Raw genomic sequence first — 17,478 nt, forward strand, 5'->3', positions numbered from 1 at the left:
ATACACAATTTCTTTACTTGATAACCCAGACCTACGGAAGGACTCCTATCTCTCAGTTCGTAGGCTCATTTGGTTGAAATAAAGAACGCCCTTAAGTGCTTCATAATTGCCTTTGAGCTGTCAACAAACAAAAAATAATGTTGAAATAAATTTCCCCGATCATGCTGTGTTCAAAATAAGAAGGTTTATGTCAACTTGTGGCTTACTTCGACGGGAGATAAATCGTGAAAGCTACCGGTTCAACATACAAGGTAAACATTTCTAAGTTTTCGGGAACCTGTAATAACTGCGTGCGGCAGGTCGCATAATTCTGGTCCTTGAGCAGTATTATTCGAAACTAGATTGACAATCGTAGCTGTGCGTTTCTTCTTGTCCTTGTCTCAGTCGCGCTGCGTTCTTATGCAAGAATGCGCTATCTCCCTATGTCAAAGTTTTACGGCCACATATGTTCAGCTCATATTTCCACATTTGCGAATTCTAGCCGGTAAATTTGCAAGACGTACACACTTGAAATTTACCTACAGGTTGACACCAGTTTCGAGAAATTATTTCCCAAAGCGTGGGCCGAGAGACATGGGCGTTCCAGTTACTTCTGTGCATTAGTGCCTAAAATAGCATTAAGAAAAAAGTAAGTGGAACAATAGCACAATTTTGCTTTACTATGAGTTTACTGGCGTATGTCTCTAACCTGGTGTCATTTCGGAAATTCATTCAAAATAGGATACGCTTTGCATACTCACGGGCTACATTTCGTAAATTGCAATATGTGCTTTAAGCTAATTCAGAAAGTAATAGGAGGATATTTTTATCTACTAGAAGAGGTGTATTGATTTCTAGCGCAAAGAATATCCGTCTTTTTGGTTAATTCAGTTCAATGAGTACAAGAACAATTTCTCCATGGGTGGTTTTTAAAACTTCCTCAAAGCATAAACGTAAAGACCCCGTATAGCCCAGGCATGTGGTGCCAAGCAGCTAGTACCGATCGCAAAGAGCGCGCTAAAAGAAATCTCGGGCTGTCTCTTGTGGATGTTGCAGGATAGACACTCTACAGAGCAGTTGCATTTCGATCACGTAAACCGACGCCTGATTTTTTTTCACTCATGAATCGTGAAAGTATGTGCTTCTTGAGAGCTAGGCGTTACGGAGAGAGTTGTTTCTTAACAATGCAATTTGTCGGACCAAGTTACTTGTATGCGCTTACGAGCCTGAAATGTAGAAGTAACGGAAAAGAAAGCACTCACTACTTAGCAGTCGTCACTCCAAAAGTATTTATTTGCAGCGTACCTTCAATTCACAACTTTATTCAGGTTATAAATACATCGGATACCGCCATAGAAAGGTGGTAGGCCAAGTAACACTGTCCAAAATTTTTCAGGCGAAGATAAATACCCTAAACTTTAGTACGAAGTGCTACATACCGACGCAGTTCAATCTTTCTTGTTATTTCATGCATGTAAAGGTCCTTCGGATAGCGACGCACCATGTGTTAATTCTGATATTTCTCGGGTTCTCATAATCTTTGAAAGAAACGTGTACAAGCATAACATTCTAAAGTTAATATCCCAAGTGCCTGACATATGCAAGAGAATAAAGAAACTTCGGAGCAAGTTAAAAACATGAACAAAGCAAGCTGGGCGAATTGGTAGCTGCAGATGTTCCTACGGGCAGCGCAACTCGCGCGAACAAAGGAAGCGGACGATACGAGGGCAGACTGACAACTGGTTTATTTATTTCAATCAAGGGATCAAATATACGCGGAATGGAATCATGGGATGCGTATAAGTGGTGAAATGGTGTCAGCCTATCTCATCATCAGAAAACATGGTTACCTTATAGATAGAATTTTGGCTGAGATATGCGACTGGGTTCACAAATTGCAAATGGCATTGGACGCGCACCTAGGCCTGTTAACAATAGTGCATGTCTTGTATAACGAATTCTTAGCGAAAGCAACAACATCAACACCGTACATCATAGCTGTCTCTATTTAAACCTATTTGATGTACATAGGGAAAGAGCGAATACTTTCTTCCCGTTTCGATCTGCTGCTCGGCTGATCCCGCTTTTATATTTTCTTTACGATCGCTTCACAAATTGGCAAAACCTTGGGGTTTGGAAAGCCAGACTCCTTTAGAGTACTTAGCTGTTGCAAAACTTAAAAATCTCAGCTGAACATCTACTCATTGCGCGGCTCAAATATAGCCGCGCATTGCAGAATTGGCGCTTGAAGACCTTTGTTTCAAAAAACTGAAATACAGTAAAAAATAGAAACCAAATGAACCGGGAGATTGTAGAAGCTTGCTTTAGACATGTTAACTCCAGGCCCACGTGCCTGCCAGGCTTCAATCGCTCTGTATGATAAGGAAACCAAGTTTTTTGATGGCATGATAGGCTCTATATCCCCACTTGTACGCATCATATGATCGCCTTCTTTGTATACTTTAACAATAGTTTGAAAAAATAATTACCGCGCAATCTGCGGTGAAACAAAAAAATCTTAGGAGTAACGTTAACTTCCACGAATAGTGCCATGCCTATTAGAAAGCAAAAGGGGTAGCAGGTAGCATATTTAAGTTTAGAAGGAAGTACTGTAGTTGTGCAGACAATGTATTTCGGAGAACATACAACGAGATGATCTTTTAAATCGAGAGAAATGGTGACAAGGGATGGTAAATAGGTAGTGTGAATAAATTACAAATAATAATATCAGCGGAGCAAGCTGACCGAAGAGGGATTTAGTTGGAGATCACTTAGAGAGGCCTTCCTCGTATATGTATGTGCATACCTTAGGCTGATGATGTTGATGATCATGAGTGTGATTTGAAAGACAGTATAAATCGTAGTAATAAACGTAAAGAAATGAGCCCTGAAAACGAAGACAGGGAGCTCGTCAGTACGAGCTCTCCTCTTAATGTCTTTCTTGTCTTCTGGGCTTTTAATGGCTATTTTGTTTTTATTGATGAACATATGTTTCATCGCAATGGAAATTACAGGCTTTCTTACTAAGCAATAACACGCATTTAGCCGCATGATGGCTGTGTTGATATAGAAGACTGAGTAGCACAAAAAATCACTATGGCCTAGTGGGTGCTTCATCGCCTGAGAGCAGCGCACGCGTGACATACGCGACGCAGAAGTGCACTTGAGACAAACCTTGTCAGTTGGAACTTTATGCTTGTCCCTGTTGGACGCCCTTTGTCTTTCGTTGGATTTGTGTGCGTAAGTGATGTTTATTAATGAATACCAGTGCTCGTACGTGACAGGCCTTCCCTTCCTTGACAAATAAAGCTCGCTGTGGCTTAGCACCAGCATTGTCAAGGGTGGTATGAGAGATGTAGACGGCAAGAGGGCAACAAAGGCGACTTATATATCAGCGTTTTCATGCAAGCATGCTCGGGAGTTAAATGTAGTTCCAAGCAAGTGCATTGTGTCTTCCTTCACTGCATGGATAATTCTCGTGCGATAGGTTGCTCCATTACAAATTAACTACCCTATGGAAAGTGGAGCAAGTCAGCATCCACATGTTTCGACCTTGTCCTATAGTAGGTTTTATTGTTCTGTGATATCTTTGGAAGGGTGTTATATCATGGGTTACGTTCGATGTCTGTCCATATTTATCTGACAAACTAATCTCACAGTCATTGCCCATCTGCTGCAACATTGGTTGCAATTATGCCATAAAGCAACTTTCATGAACTAAAGACGGTAAAGTGTTATGAAGAACTTTTTCTGTGTGCAGTTATGCACAATGATACATCGCGTGAAAAAGAAAACTCACGTCAAGTGCATTCCCTTGAAGTTTACCTGCAGAACATATTCAGGAGCAACTTTAAGCTATTCAGTGCTGTGCCCATCACAGTGACAGTGGCCCTGACGCCGGTCGTAAGTATTCGTTACACTGTATCACGGACTGCTTATAACAGTTATACAGGTGACTGTGTCGGTGAGCTGCCGCACAACGTCAGGCGTTTGTTCGCCAATGTGCGCCATCTAAATTTAGGATAACGGGAGAGACAGGAGCTGGCTTCGGCGGTCAAGCAAGGACCCGGCAGGCCGAATCATGATTTCAACAGCGGGATAAGAATAATGGTACAGACGCCCTGGTTGGCCTCTCACGCTTTACTCGATTCCGTCTGCGTAGCTGTCATGCGGTCCATTCAGGTTGAGCCCGTTAAGGTTCGCCGCGTGGCACTGACTGTACCACCAACCACCTCGGTACATGACCGCACAGTTGGCAGGACCAGAATCGTTGTCGCGGTCAAAGGTGGAGAAGTGGTGACCGTTGGCGTGAACCATTGCGTCCCAGCCTGGGAGGGAGGAAGAAGATTGGTGAATAAAACAGTCAGATTTCAAGTCGTTCTAATGAAGCAAAAGATGTATTTCATTCCAAGCCATCATGACCGCCCGACCTATAATTGTGGCAAAATTATGCAGCGTACGAGCAAGAAAATATTTTTAAGAACATAGCTTTAGTACTGGGAAAATTGACGGCAACGTTATTCCAAGAATAATCGGTCCTGAAGTCATCTATCATGCATTCCTATAAGAAACAATACACATTGCTGTGATTTCGTAAATGGATACAATTTCACGGGCAGTGTATGCTCAGCACCTGGAGGCAGACTAAGTGCATTAATGAGGTTTTATTGCTGTTGGTATAGATTTTGGGTTGGCCTCGTTTGTCACAAAAGCGCGTTGTTTGAAGCGCTAACCTACATATTCATGAATACCGATGGTTCTACCTTAAAATATTTTGCAGACGCTAATTCGAAAGGCGGAGGAAGTTTTCTTTAATTATGCTTTAGCATTGCAGCATCTGTTATTAACAGTATGCTTTTTACTCAGAGGCATAAATAATAAGAAACATTCTACTGATTCCACGTATGCTGTGTTGATGTGGCGGATTGTCCTGAGGAGACTCCATTATTTACAGTGAAGCTGTATATGTTTAGGTTTCCGTATATTTTTTGTGTTCGTCAACAAAAAACCACCATCATCACTGACTCATACCCCTGTAAGCAATCAAAATTGAAACGCCAGATAAACACAGAGGCTACAAGCACTCAGCAAAGTGAAGCGCACAGTGCTTACATTCTTTCTAATCACGCATACAGCATACATAGGATCATGTCGGAAACTTTTATTATGAATGGCTCATATCCGCGCAAGCAATGGCTCATACATCTGTAAGCAATGGATACCGCCGCGGAGCGTATTTATTTTGTCTCCTGCAGTTGATATGGCAAGGCTACGCATAGCCAGACACCACATCTTCAGTTATTCCACACTATTACAATATAGTGGTGTAAGACTGGCCTCGGCCATGTCTAGGCGCGCACTGCCCTCTCTTTGTCCGCGCTCCCATCATGCTCATGACTAGTTCCCTCCTGTCAGTGGCGTAGCAACAGGGGGGGCCGGAGGGCCGTGGGCCCCGGGTGCAAGGGGCCAGCGGAGGGGGGGGGGGTGTCATATACGTCTGAAGACACCCCTCTTTCCGCCGGTTACACCCGGGGGGGGGGGGGGACAGAAGACCTATGGGCCCCGGGTGCCAGACGACCTAGCTACGCCACTGCCTCCTGCTCCCCGAGGTGGCCGTAGTCGTCAGCGCTGGAGAACAACATGTAATAAAACCGGCAGCTCCCGAGCAGTGCATTCCATTCGTTTTCCGCGGTAGGCTTTGGAGGGCGAGGATAGTTTGTACTCCCGAAGGGCAACGTCTTACGTGCCTTCGTGGAAGGACCACGAGGACAGCAATAGGATTGTCAACGGCGCCGGCAGCCGACAAACACCACCGAAGATTGTGGAGAAAACGCCGAGCGTATGCGGCACGCCATAGAAGACGACGCATTCCGAAGCTGAGAATGCGCAAGAACACTCGATTATCATGCTACTACAAGAGAAACCATTAAAGACAATGAAAGTGTTTGTACCTTTCTTCAACATTATGTGTCATCTCTGTCTTGTGTGCTAAAGAGCTTCGCTGGTAATCCTCTTTCATACAGCGGGATGGGTCAGTATTTTTTTTCTTGTGCAAGAACTTCTTGCTCTTCTACTTCAGCGCTCCTAGCTTTTTTTTTATTGAAAACTGTACCAATGTGCTGTAGAATGCTTTTCTGTAATATGGCCATTATTATGAGTGAAAGCTGACCGTGGGCTGAAAACACCTACTTTAAATTTAATTCCAGAGGTTAGAATAACGCTAACAGTCCCGCAGGGTGCGTAATGTGTTGATCAGAAGTATATAGTCCGTAAGCTGTGAGGCTTATACTGTGGGTTTCAAGGAGCAATAAATACTGTGGCGGGCCGAATTGTATTTGGCGGAATAAAATTGGCAGGCACTGAAGGAAGTGTTTTGACGCAAGCATGCGGTAATCGTAGATCTTCGCCAGTGGCCGCCGTCAAGCAGTGAGAAAGAATAGGCTAAGTAAATAGATGACGAAAACATGGAGCCACTGCTGTATAAAACTAATGGCTGATATAGCAGTGCCGTTGCGACGGGCCTTTGGCAGCCCACCAAAGACAAGGGTTTCTGAAAGGGGTAATGAAAATGTTTCGGTAATGTCTGTCATGGTTTATGCATCCTGGATACTCTGTGTATCTCGGTATTCCCAATAACCTCCGCTATTAGCATTTACGGTCCGACTTACAGCTTCGAACAAACGGCACATGAATTAGACCTACCTTCTGGGCCAAGCAGCTTTCCCATGTGCAGCCTGTATAGGTCGTCTTCATTGCCGACGCGAATGCTTTCGAAGTCGACGGAAACACTATCTTCTGTGTTATTCTTCAGCACCACCCGAAGAGACATGTCTTCATCGCCGGACGTCAACGCGTGCAAAGCATTGTTTCCTGCAAACACAACGTTTCGATGCTCTGTGCGAAGGCTATGAAATCTCAGGGTGCACAAAATTCAATAAACAGAACACAAATTTTGTGACTGGTTGTACAAATATATGTATATTACCGCAAATAATGCATTTTTGTGCGTTTGTGTTTGCGAACTGGAACATGTATCTATAAATATCTACATTGGTTCTTTAGGTATCACTGATTATTTTCTGAAATTTAACTAAAATTCTTGGCCTGGTAAAGCTACGCTGTCTACTGCAACTGCGCTCACGCAACACAAGCTAAAGACAAATTTTATGTTACCTATACAGGAATAGAGCCAGAAACCACTTCTTTTGCGCTGACGACAGCGATTTCCATGAGCCATAGATCATCCATAGCTATAGCCATTATATGGCATTTTGGTGACTACTGCATCTCAGCACGCAAAGGAAACTAATACTAAGGCAAGCTAAGAAATTGAGACATGAGGGCTTTGTAGGTTAACTGGCGGGATTATTTTCTAGTTTACAAATATACCTTTCTTTCTTTCTGCCATCTCCCGCAAAAGAATCTACATATACTCATGTTTTTATGGTTGCTTTCTCAGTTGAGCAAGACAAAAACAAAGGAACAAAGGTTGCTAGTCAGGTAAGTTTATTCTCAAGCGTTATGTGCACGCAGGTACATATATATCAGTTCATAATTGCCGTGATTAAGGCTTAGGGAACAAAAGATACAACCTGAGATGCCTGTTAACGAAAACGAACTTGTTGCGCTTTCTCTGCAGGTTGCAGGTGACCGGAGGCAGAAGAGTTGGCGTACTAAGCGTGCCGCTCAAGATCATTTGAAGCAATATAAACAATTATGTGGCTTCGGATATTTTCATTAAAAAGAAACGGTCTAATATATATATATATATATATATATATATATATATATATATATATGTATATATATATATATATATATTCTTTAATGAAGACATCTGCTTTCGGCGTCAGCAGCTTTGATTTCTCCTTTAGAGAAACGGAGGCTGACGTGCAGTTCAACCGAGCACGGCTTCAGTGCGATTACCACTGACTGGGAACCTCACTCAGTTTGCAGCATGTCAGTGACCCACAGAGGTCGCTGCATATCTGCCGCTGGGACTGTAAAAATAAGCCTGATTCACGCCCGATTCGGTAATTGTTTTATGATCCAATGTATATGGGCCACTATTAAATCATAATTATTTCGCGCCAAGATAGGTCATTGGTTATGTGCCGCTGATAAATCACAAAAAAAAGAATATTCCCCCAAATATATCTGTTGCTTAGCGAAATCGAAACTGCGTCGTTTAAATTGAGCCACGCATCAAACGCAGGCTTCCCGGTGGCGCCGCTAGTTGGCGCGGCCAGTGCAGAGGGAAGTGCGAAAAAAAAATCTGGCGGGAGTGCACTCTCATACAAGAGGCCTTTCGGAGGTGACAAAACGATGTGTGTGGTTACATCCCTTAAATGCTAATCGCATTAACCCCGAGAGTAATTTTGAGATTGTATATGCCGGATTTTTTTTTTGCTGTGCCTCTTTAAAATTGCGTCGTTTTCGTCAGCACACCTACAATTCATATATATGACATTTTATATATATGCCCGTTTGATTCGGGGTGAGTTCTTCCCAGTACATTCATCCGCGCCGCTTTGAGCTTTTTTTATGGCACGACTACTACAGTAAAATTTCGCTTCGTTTGCCACCCTAATTGCGCACTCTACTCTGCCAATATTTCGGAAGGAGCGCTGTTAGCTTTCTTACCATAAATTTATGACTGTGCGTAATCGTTTCGCTTAGACACCCGGCTAGATTTGACACTGAGGTGACGTCACCGCGACTTGCACACCCACAAACCTTGGAATTGCCCCTGCGGCTACCGGGTGATCAAGGGATCAACTTCACCGCAATATGCCAGCCTAACATAATGGGCTTCAGTTTAAAAAATTATGTTTCGGAAGAGTGACCTTGTTTGAAAAGGTTTTCGGTTTTAAAGATGACAGCGTACTTCCTCGTGTTTTGGCGGTTCCATCCTAAGAGTTCATTCTATGTCGATATGTCGTGCACGCTCACTAGCTGCAATACGCAGAGAAAAGTAAGTGCCGGGAAGTAGATATAAAAAAAGCTGATATGTGTGATTTGTTTATTTATTCTAACAAGCATTTCGATTACTCCTAATGAACTCCTCCTCGAGTAATTTAGTTCGAGATTTACACCTGTACTATTTGCCACAAGCAGTTGCTGAAAAATTGTTTTACGTAAAGAAAAGCACCCAATATACATAAAGTAGGTGTTGCTGAAAGCACATTGTTTCAGAAAGCCGAAAGGTAACCATTAAAGCTACAGAATAATTATTCTTTCTCTGTCTATGTGCAGGTTACAATGTAGTCCATAATAGCCCAGTTTATGAGGAAGCATCGCTTCAGGAGATGTTACTTTATATATGGAAACTGTAAAACATTTTCATCCTTACTACACAATACCGTGCTGAGTGATGTTAGGAAGTGAACGTCAGTTTTCCCAGGCGCTCATTTGGGCCGACTTACCTATCCAGTACTCCTGAGCAGGATCACCAAAGCCATTGGCATATTCTGTCCAGTTTCGATAGAAATGGTAGACGCTGTTTCCAAACTGTCCTCGCCTTTGTATCACCTGCGTTAAGAAATTCCCTCATAGATTGGCGCAAACTGCCACATTCCATGCCATGCCACACCATAAACGACAGGCGATTTTCTCTTTATGATGTGAGTTCAATTGAAAACAAATTCAAAGCTGCTGGTTGAACGAACTCATCAGGACCCTTTGCCATCTACATTACACGTCGACGTGAAATCGTGCACTTTTTAAAGAATTATGAATGGTTTTATACGTGCGATGTCTCATTCTAGCTCCATTACCAATAAGGCAGTTAAATAAGTGTCGTAATACTCCCACAGGACACGGAACCACCAAATAGCGCTTGCCACGACGCCAGCCGCACGGAGATTGCGAAAAAGCAGATGACACATTTGACGAGTTGTGGAACGAAATGTCTACAAGTGAATGGAAACAGCCAGCTCTTAACCAATTGATATTTGCGGCGTAGCAAACAGAGTATATGAATCGTTTGAGTGCGAAATATATCTTTGTATACCTTCTTGGTGTGAACGTTTGTGAGCGATTGTTATGTGCACGCACTTGGTTATGGGATACATTCAATGGAGATATTGCGAGGTGCACTAAACATTTTATTAAAATCCACGTCAGCATTTAGTTTTAGTAAACTAAATGCCTACGCATGACAAAAGTAGGGTGAAACTTGCCATGGGTAACAGTAACGCCAACTCTCTGTATAATTCAAGGTGCGCAGTTGCAGGGATTTCTCTTCACACATATTTATTGTATAATCAACGAGTGCAAGTTTCTTGTCGTGAGACACACGGGTTTTCGTATTTGCATTGGTGTTGTAATATGCGATAATTTTCATATTGTATACCAGTATTGACATTGAAACCCACTGCCTGCATAGCATATGTAGTGGGGCGTTATTTATTTAAGACAAAAAATAAAGAGACACACCCTCAAGCTGTGCAATTTGTATTTTGTGCGGAAAAACCCTATTAAGAGCAAGTCACCTCACCGTCCAACCACCGCCGTCTGTTTTCATTTCACAGTAGACGCTCTGCCCCGAAGGTCCCGCGGCCTTATGGAACACTGTGTAAACGCCACTCTTCGTTTGACCAGCATGCAAAAGATCGCTGCAATGCCGAGGCTGAATGGTATCTGAAGGAAAGATAAAATTTGTCAGAGACTTAGATAGAGAGAAACATTTTGTTATGACTAACTATTTAAGGAGGAAAGTTGCTAAGTAGTACAGAAAATGAGAACTAGATGCAATTATTCCAAACAGTTTCGCAGATCATCGGCTGAATTTTGTTCGCCACACACAAATAAAACAATCTAGTGATGAAACCACATGAAAACAGTTGTCTGCTGCTTTCTTAAAGTGCTGTGGAGTTGGACATGTTGCCCACTCAAGCTTTTTATTGTTTAGCGAAGAAATCAACAATTTTTTAAATTCTTTTATGAACGCAAGTAAATGTTGCACCTGCATTAAACTTAGCGGCACGTTTATCGTAACCACCGCTAACGGTGGTCTTAGAGTTGCATGCTAGACGACTGCGGTTTAATCTTGGCCCGTGTATTCAGGGTGTAGTGATGTTTCGGTACACAACTTTGTTCAGATTTCTTGTCTCTGTTCGTTTCCAAAGCATGGCAATATAGACTTGGTTGGCTGGGCCCAGGATGAGGACACGCAGAGATAATGGGGCGATACAGTACAATCTCATGATAAGGTCTTGATAGACTTCCATACGCGCAAATTTGAGCGATGCTGCAAGAAGGTAAAAAGTCATTCTTACTTTTAATGTCGTACAAGAGCCGGCTGAGCTCCTGTACGCGTTTCTCCGCTTGCTCGATGGATGGCTTCAGAACTTCTGCTGACTGCACGGTGACGGCGGAAGTGGTGACAAACACGAACAAAAAGGCAACGTATCTTTCCATCTTGACTGATGCACGTAGTACTTTGAAACTGTGAAAGAAAGTATTGCAAGTGTGAGGAGTTCACCAGTGTTACCACCATTCAGGAAGCAACAGGTCAACGGACCTCCATGCGGTATTTCTTTATGTACATCTATCTTGGTTAGACTAGACCAAAGAACTAAAAAACAGTGAATTTAAACTGTACATGTTATTACCTACACACACGATGAAACTATCATCTCCCTTAGCTAAAAATAATTACATTAATTTCTTTGTTGCAGATGCAAAGTTTACTCATTCTACTAACGCATTATGTGAAACATTTAAAAGGCATTCTGAAAGGGGAGCTGTCATAGCCAGGCAGAAGACGATGTAGCGGCGCCGTGACGTGCTTCCCTGTTATCAAGCGAGGTTAACAACGGTGCATCATAACATCGGCGAACCGGGTTCGCAGTGGGCTACATTCGGGCGACCACTCCAAAAATGCGTTGGAAAAATAGCACTTCACACTTTCCAACAAATGGTGAAGTCGGACGCTTCTATATATGCAACGTTCCGAACCAAGCACCCCACAAGTGCCGACTCCCAGACGCCGAATAGCAGCGCGCCGCGTTCCTGTGCGTGCTCACACCAGATATTCTCGGGTCTTCTGGTGGCCGGCAACCTGATCATGCATCGAGGCCTAAGCACTCCTGAAAACATGGAGACTGACACCGACAACGCTACAATGGAGGACGCCACAGCAACCGAGGCGGTCCTTGCTGCTCTTAAGTTACCAGTGTTCTGGCAGTCTGACTCTAACTGTAGTTTTACAGCGTCCAGCCGCTTTTCCGCCGACACCGTTTGATGTCAGAAACACCATGATACAACCACTTCATCGGCGAGCTGTCATCTGCTGTTATTGAAATTGTCAGGAATATTCTCCGCTCTCCGCCTGCATGGCCATCGTAAGCCGGAACGCATACACTGCACAACCGAAGTCATAACAGCGTCAGTTTCAGTAACTGTTAACCGCGAATGAAATCTGTGACTGAAAACCTATGGATCTTCTGCGTCGCATCATGGATCTAATCGGAGGCTCTACTGCTTCGCTGGACAGATCGATATCTTGCGAAATCTTCTTGCCGTCACTGCCGCAGCAGGTGAGCATGATCTTGAGTGTGTCCTCCTCCGAATCCTTAGACTCATGAGCGATTCGGAGCCTACATGATCATCGACGTCGGTGCGCTCATAGTGTCTGGTAATGCACTGAAGGTGGTCGGAGCCATAGATCCTGCGTCATGCCGCCTTTCGCACGTCGCGGACCGCATGACCAAGGAATGATACCTCCTCAACACTGGTGCCGAGGCACGGTCGACCTCCCAACACTAGATGAGTGCGTACTCCGGCACACCACGCCGCCTGCCAAGCTGCACTCCGCGGTTTGGGCTGTGCCGTCTGTCTCATGGACGCTGAGGGCATTCAAGTCCATGCCGCAGGCGAGAGCGACGGAGTTTCAGAAGCGTTCTCCGTTCCTTCCCTCGGCCTCCCATCCTCTCCTTCAGTCGACTTGCCATCAAGCCCCTCTGGCGACTGCATTTATAAATGCGATATTGGCGACTATCAACAGCACTCACGCTGTACCTGCAAAGAGATGGGCTGGCATCACAATCTCGAGGCACAAGTTTTGATAGTTTCTCGCATCAACCACGTTATCCTTCGTGTCGCACTCCCATCAGAGCTCACAGAGCAGCATGAATCGATTGCGATGGCTCCAACCTGCACCGCCTTTCAGAACCCCGTAGCAGTGCCACAGAGGAGCGATGTCCGAAGACGCATCACTCAGACTTTACTAACTCGCCGTCTGGAGCATTATTCGCGTCCATGGCATTTAATCATGGTAACACGAAAGCACCACTAAATGCGCATCAGCCCCTCTTTTCGTGACACGTGTGATGCCACACGCAAATGTCGGCAACTCATGGCAGTGCTTGCAAGGCAAACTAGAATTCTAATCAATAGTGTAAACATGCCTCATCCACGAAGGCTGATGCCGACACGCAAAAGCAACGAACAAGCCCGACTCATGGCGTATCCACCGCAGGTGACTTTCACACCTCCCTCTGTTCGCTTAACGTAACGAACCTGGTACAGACGTACTTGCTTTCTCCGTGCTCTTTGCGCAAAGAAGCCGTGCGCAACCAGAGCGCTACCCTACTCCCAGCTTTCACCTCCCGAGCATCTTTAACAGTTCATTCTCTTCAACAGACTCGACTCGGACTGCCTAAAGGTAACACACACGATTGCCCCCCGAATAAAATCGATGCACGAGCATGTCAGCTTTTCAAAAACAAAGTGCACACCTGCCCACTGCATCTAGCGATAGCTTGTGCACACTCCGGCTTTCTCGGGAAAGAAGGGGCCCTATGGCGAGTCGTCATATCCAGGCCCTAAAACGACGAACCCGCGCCGTGGCATGCTCTCAGCACTCTAGCCAGGTGTCAGGCAAAGAGAACAACTAAGCACCCTGACATCAGTGAGCCGGGCTCGCGTTCGCCTGGATTCGGCCCAACACCCCGATAAAGATACTGGAGACAGATCATGTCACGACTTCCCACACCTGGTTGTCCTAATTTACAAAGAAATATTTCCCAGTTTCCTCGGCCAACGAGTAAGCGCACCGTTCGACCCTGTCTTCATAGATTGTTAACATAACGCATTACCTTTAAAACAGAAGAAAACTTATTTCTCTAGACATGTGCGCTTTTAGAGCACAAAGGTCTTACCCGCTCAAAATATTTTGTTGACGCACAAATGTGCATTTCTGATCGTGTAACATTTGCTAATGAAAGTTGAAGAATTCTGAGGGTTTACATGCCAAAACTACGATTTCATTATGAGTCACGCCTTAGTGGGTAACTCCGGATTAACTTTGACGAGGTGTGGACCAATAATCTGCACCCAATAAACCGGACACTGCGTTTTTACATGTCGCCCCATCGAAATGCGGCCGCTGCAGCCGCGAGTTGATCCCGCGACCTCGTGATTAGCTGCGCAACACGACAGCCTTTACGCCACCGCGGCGTGTTGCTAATGAAAAGTTATTGTAGGTTGTTCACCATAACCATGACAGCCATGAAGCAAAGAGCATGTCCTCAGGTGCACCTAATAGAGCATTGTAATAAGTGCTGAGGAAAAGTTTACCTGCACGGTAAATCGTTGAAATTGAATACAAATATGGTAAAATTGACCAAGTAATACTTACCTGAAAATTGTAGGCCGCATAAAATGAAAGAGGCTTACTTAACGAGCGGGAAATATGATGCAGAAATAAATTTTTCTTCGCCATCTGCGATGAACTGGCGCGCCCGCACATTAGCGTCTTCACTGCAGTATAGCAGCGAAGAGGCTAATGTCTCTGCTCGCTTTGGTCTTGTCCTTTGTACACTGCATCAGCAATTCTTACTTCTTGCATGACCTTATAACATTGAAAACACATAGCAGATTTGTGATATACTTATCGAATGTCGGGATTTTTTATCATTTAGGATAGTCGACTACTTTCCATAATAAATCGTGGAATCAAATACAAGTCACACTCTCTTTCCATTTCATATATAGCGAAAAATTTTGGTATTCGCGCACACCCATATACGTTTTCAAATGGGAAAACCCGTTTTACATCACGTTATGTCAAATGTTAAAGTATTTCACTGGCTCGGACTGTTTGATGTTTCCGACACTGACCTGCAGCATCTTAGAACATTAGAACAGTAGAAATTTATCCATATATACTCCTTTCTTTTCATTGCTTAGGCTTGATGGGAAACGACCACTCAGCGCCAAACGATTATAAGGGAACTTATAGCAGAGTCATAGCCATATAAAGATTTCGCGTCGTTTATCTGTGCCCTATATTAGGAAAGCATTTTATCGCGACATAGGACGTTAACCAAACCGTGCGACCGCGAAAATGGCCTTAAAGTGCATATGCTGTTTGAAATTCTCAAGCACATTTCGGTTATGGCAATTGAAAAACAGCAAATGTTATCTACTCACGGATTAATCTTCCAAATGCTTAACGAATCCGCTATAACATAGGACGGCTGTCAGGGCAGCAACGCACACTTCTTTGCTGTGGGGGCAATGTGTGCAGATTTATCTTCATGCGCAGGTTGTTCCCAAGCTCGCAAATGCACCAATGAACCTGCGTATGTTTCGCAATCCGCAGGAAAACATGAGCCTTCTCGTGTGTCTGCCAACGACAAGAGAAACATTGCGCGTGCTTTCCGCAAGCAAAGAGAGACGGAAACGGACACTGAAAGCGCGTGGAAACTGGATGGAGGAAAGCACGTTGCACGCCTGCGCCGCAAGGTTACGTTTCAAGCCGGGTAAAACCTTCAGAAGCAAAAAATGACGGCAGACGCTGGTCATGCAAGTCCTGCCTCCTATCTTTCAGCCCCATTTTCTTGCTTATTTTCACTTCTTACACGCGCCGCACGTTGACGGATGGGTGTAGGCGCAACAGACAGACATGACGTACTGGCGGTGTTCTCCGCTCTTCTCCATTTCAGCTAGGCTATCTCTAGAAGCTCGTGTTCACTGCTGACGACAGCACGTGGATTCTCGTGGCGTGTCTTTGCACTCAGTAATCTTTGTGCACGTTTTGTTTTGGGCCGTTGCTGGGAAAGCCAGTCGTACTTCGGATGCCAACGTGTGTGTCAACTGAGGTCACGTTTGGCGTGCTGCCACTGATGTGTAAGGGGTGTTGGTCTAACGAGGCTGTCGTCTTTACGGGATCTATTCATCACGGACGCATTTGCTTATGCCATCGGATTGCTTTTCGGCGCCTAATGAATAAAAGGCGAATAGAGAGCGTTCGCACCTTGTCACGGTCATTTACGCTCATGTCACTCTTGTGTATAATGTTTATGCTGAATTAACATGAATTTTCAATTAGTCCAAATATTTGGTTAGTGTAGCTCAGGTCGTCATTAATGCATGCCGACTACATAGATTCGCATTTAATGGCTGATGGCCATCAAAAGGAACCGATAAACTGAATTTTCAATCTCCGTGCAGTTCACTTGAATTCCTTGGTCGGGGACTGCTGTGAAATTGAATCTGGTGTCATCCAGCACAGTGGAAAGAAATGTGCGATGATCGTTATCGTTTTATACACGGAAGAAAAAGTTGGTCTTGAAGGAGCACATTTTCTCTTACACAACTATACGTGAAGAAACGTCAAATTTGTATTTCCCATAAGCTATACTTGCTAATGTACATTCGGGTAGCCATCCCTCCAATAGCAGTGTGATTGTGGTTTGACGGTGTCTTCTGCAAAAAAGAAGCACGCGGGACTTTTTACGTCATGCCGAAAATCCGCATGCTCCTAATATAAGTGTCTAATCTCTCCAGTAGGTAACCAAAGAACTAATTTTACATAAGAACTCCCGTGATGCTGTTCTGAACTGCACCTTCGCATGGTTTTCAGCTACCGTGCTGGCGATTTACCTCGCTGTGGGCAAGGCGTAGTCTTTATGGAAAAATTATTCACAATAAGTGAATGATAGTATGGTTATTGTCTCCGAAGAATCGCGCTGCTAACACTCCATGAGTTATATGTGCGCAAGTCACCCTACTTTCTCTTTTGTTATCCGCAGATGAGAGACATTCTTATTTCGGCGGCTCTACAAGCGAGTGCCGAATTTCCTTCGGGACATTTTAGCTGAAGAAATCGCTATTGCACTAGTCGTGCTGGATAGCTCACGGGGTGTCATCTATAGTGATTCAAGGTCTGCGATCAGAGCATTTGAAAAAGGCACCATTTCCAAACAGGCCCTCATACCTCTTGGGGCCAAGGCAATCACGCACCACTTCATTTATTGGTTTCCCGCACATCGGGGTCATACCTCGAGTCAGGTCACAGGGCTGCGCGTGAACTTGCCCACGTCGCTACCCTCGACCAATCGGAAGCCGACTCCCCAGAGAACAGGGACACGCCCTCCACCTACAACGAGATTACTAAACACTACGATCTCAGCCGTAGAACCTACTTTGTTCCTCCTCTGCCGCTCAATAGAGCTCATGCATTAACGCTCCGTCAACTACAAACGAATA

General features: G+C 44.4%; 1 protein-coding gene across 1 annotated transcript; it reads right to left on the bottom strand.

Annotated features, from left to right (window-relative positions):
- Window positions 1–1,251: 1,251 nt before the first annotated feature.
- On the bottom strand, window positions 1,252–15,617 carry LOC135913102 (techylectin-5A-like). The gene is made up of 6 exons (XM_065445763.2): window positions 15,418–15,617; window positions 11,259–11,428; window positions 10,478–10,620; window positions 9,405–9,510; window positions 6,682–6,849; window positions 1,252–4,307 (listed from the first exon to the last, which is right to left on the bottom strand). Exons 2-6 carry the CDS (start codon window positions 11,398–11,400, stop codon window positions 4,120–4,122), a joined length of 747 nt encoding a protein of 248 aa, XP_065301835.1. The 5' UTR covers window positions 11,401–11,428; window positions 15,418–15,617; the 3' UTR covers window positions 1,252–4,119.
- Between the last annotated feature and the right edge of the window lie 1,861 nt (window positions 15,618–17,478).

This window comes from Dermacentor albipictus, chromosome 2, assembly GCF_038994185.2.
Source record: "Dermacentor albipictus isolate Rhodes 1998 colony chromosome 2, USDA_Dalb.pri_finalv2, whole genome shotgun sequence".
In the NCBI taxonomy this organism is placed as follows: domain Eukaryota; kingdom Metazoa; phylum Arthropoda; class Arachnida; order Ixodida; family Ixodidae; genus Dermacentor; species Dermacentor albipictus.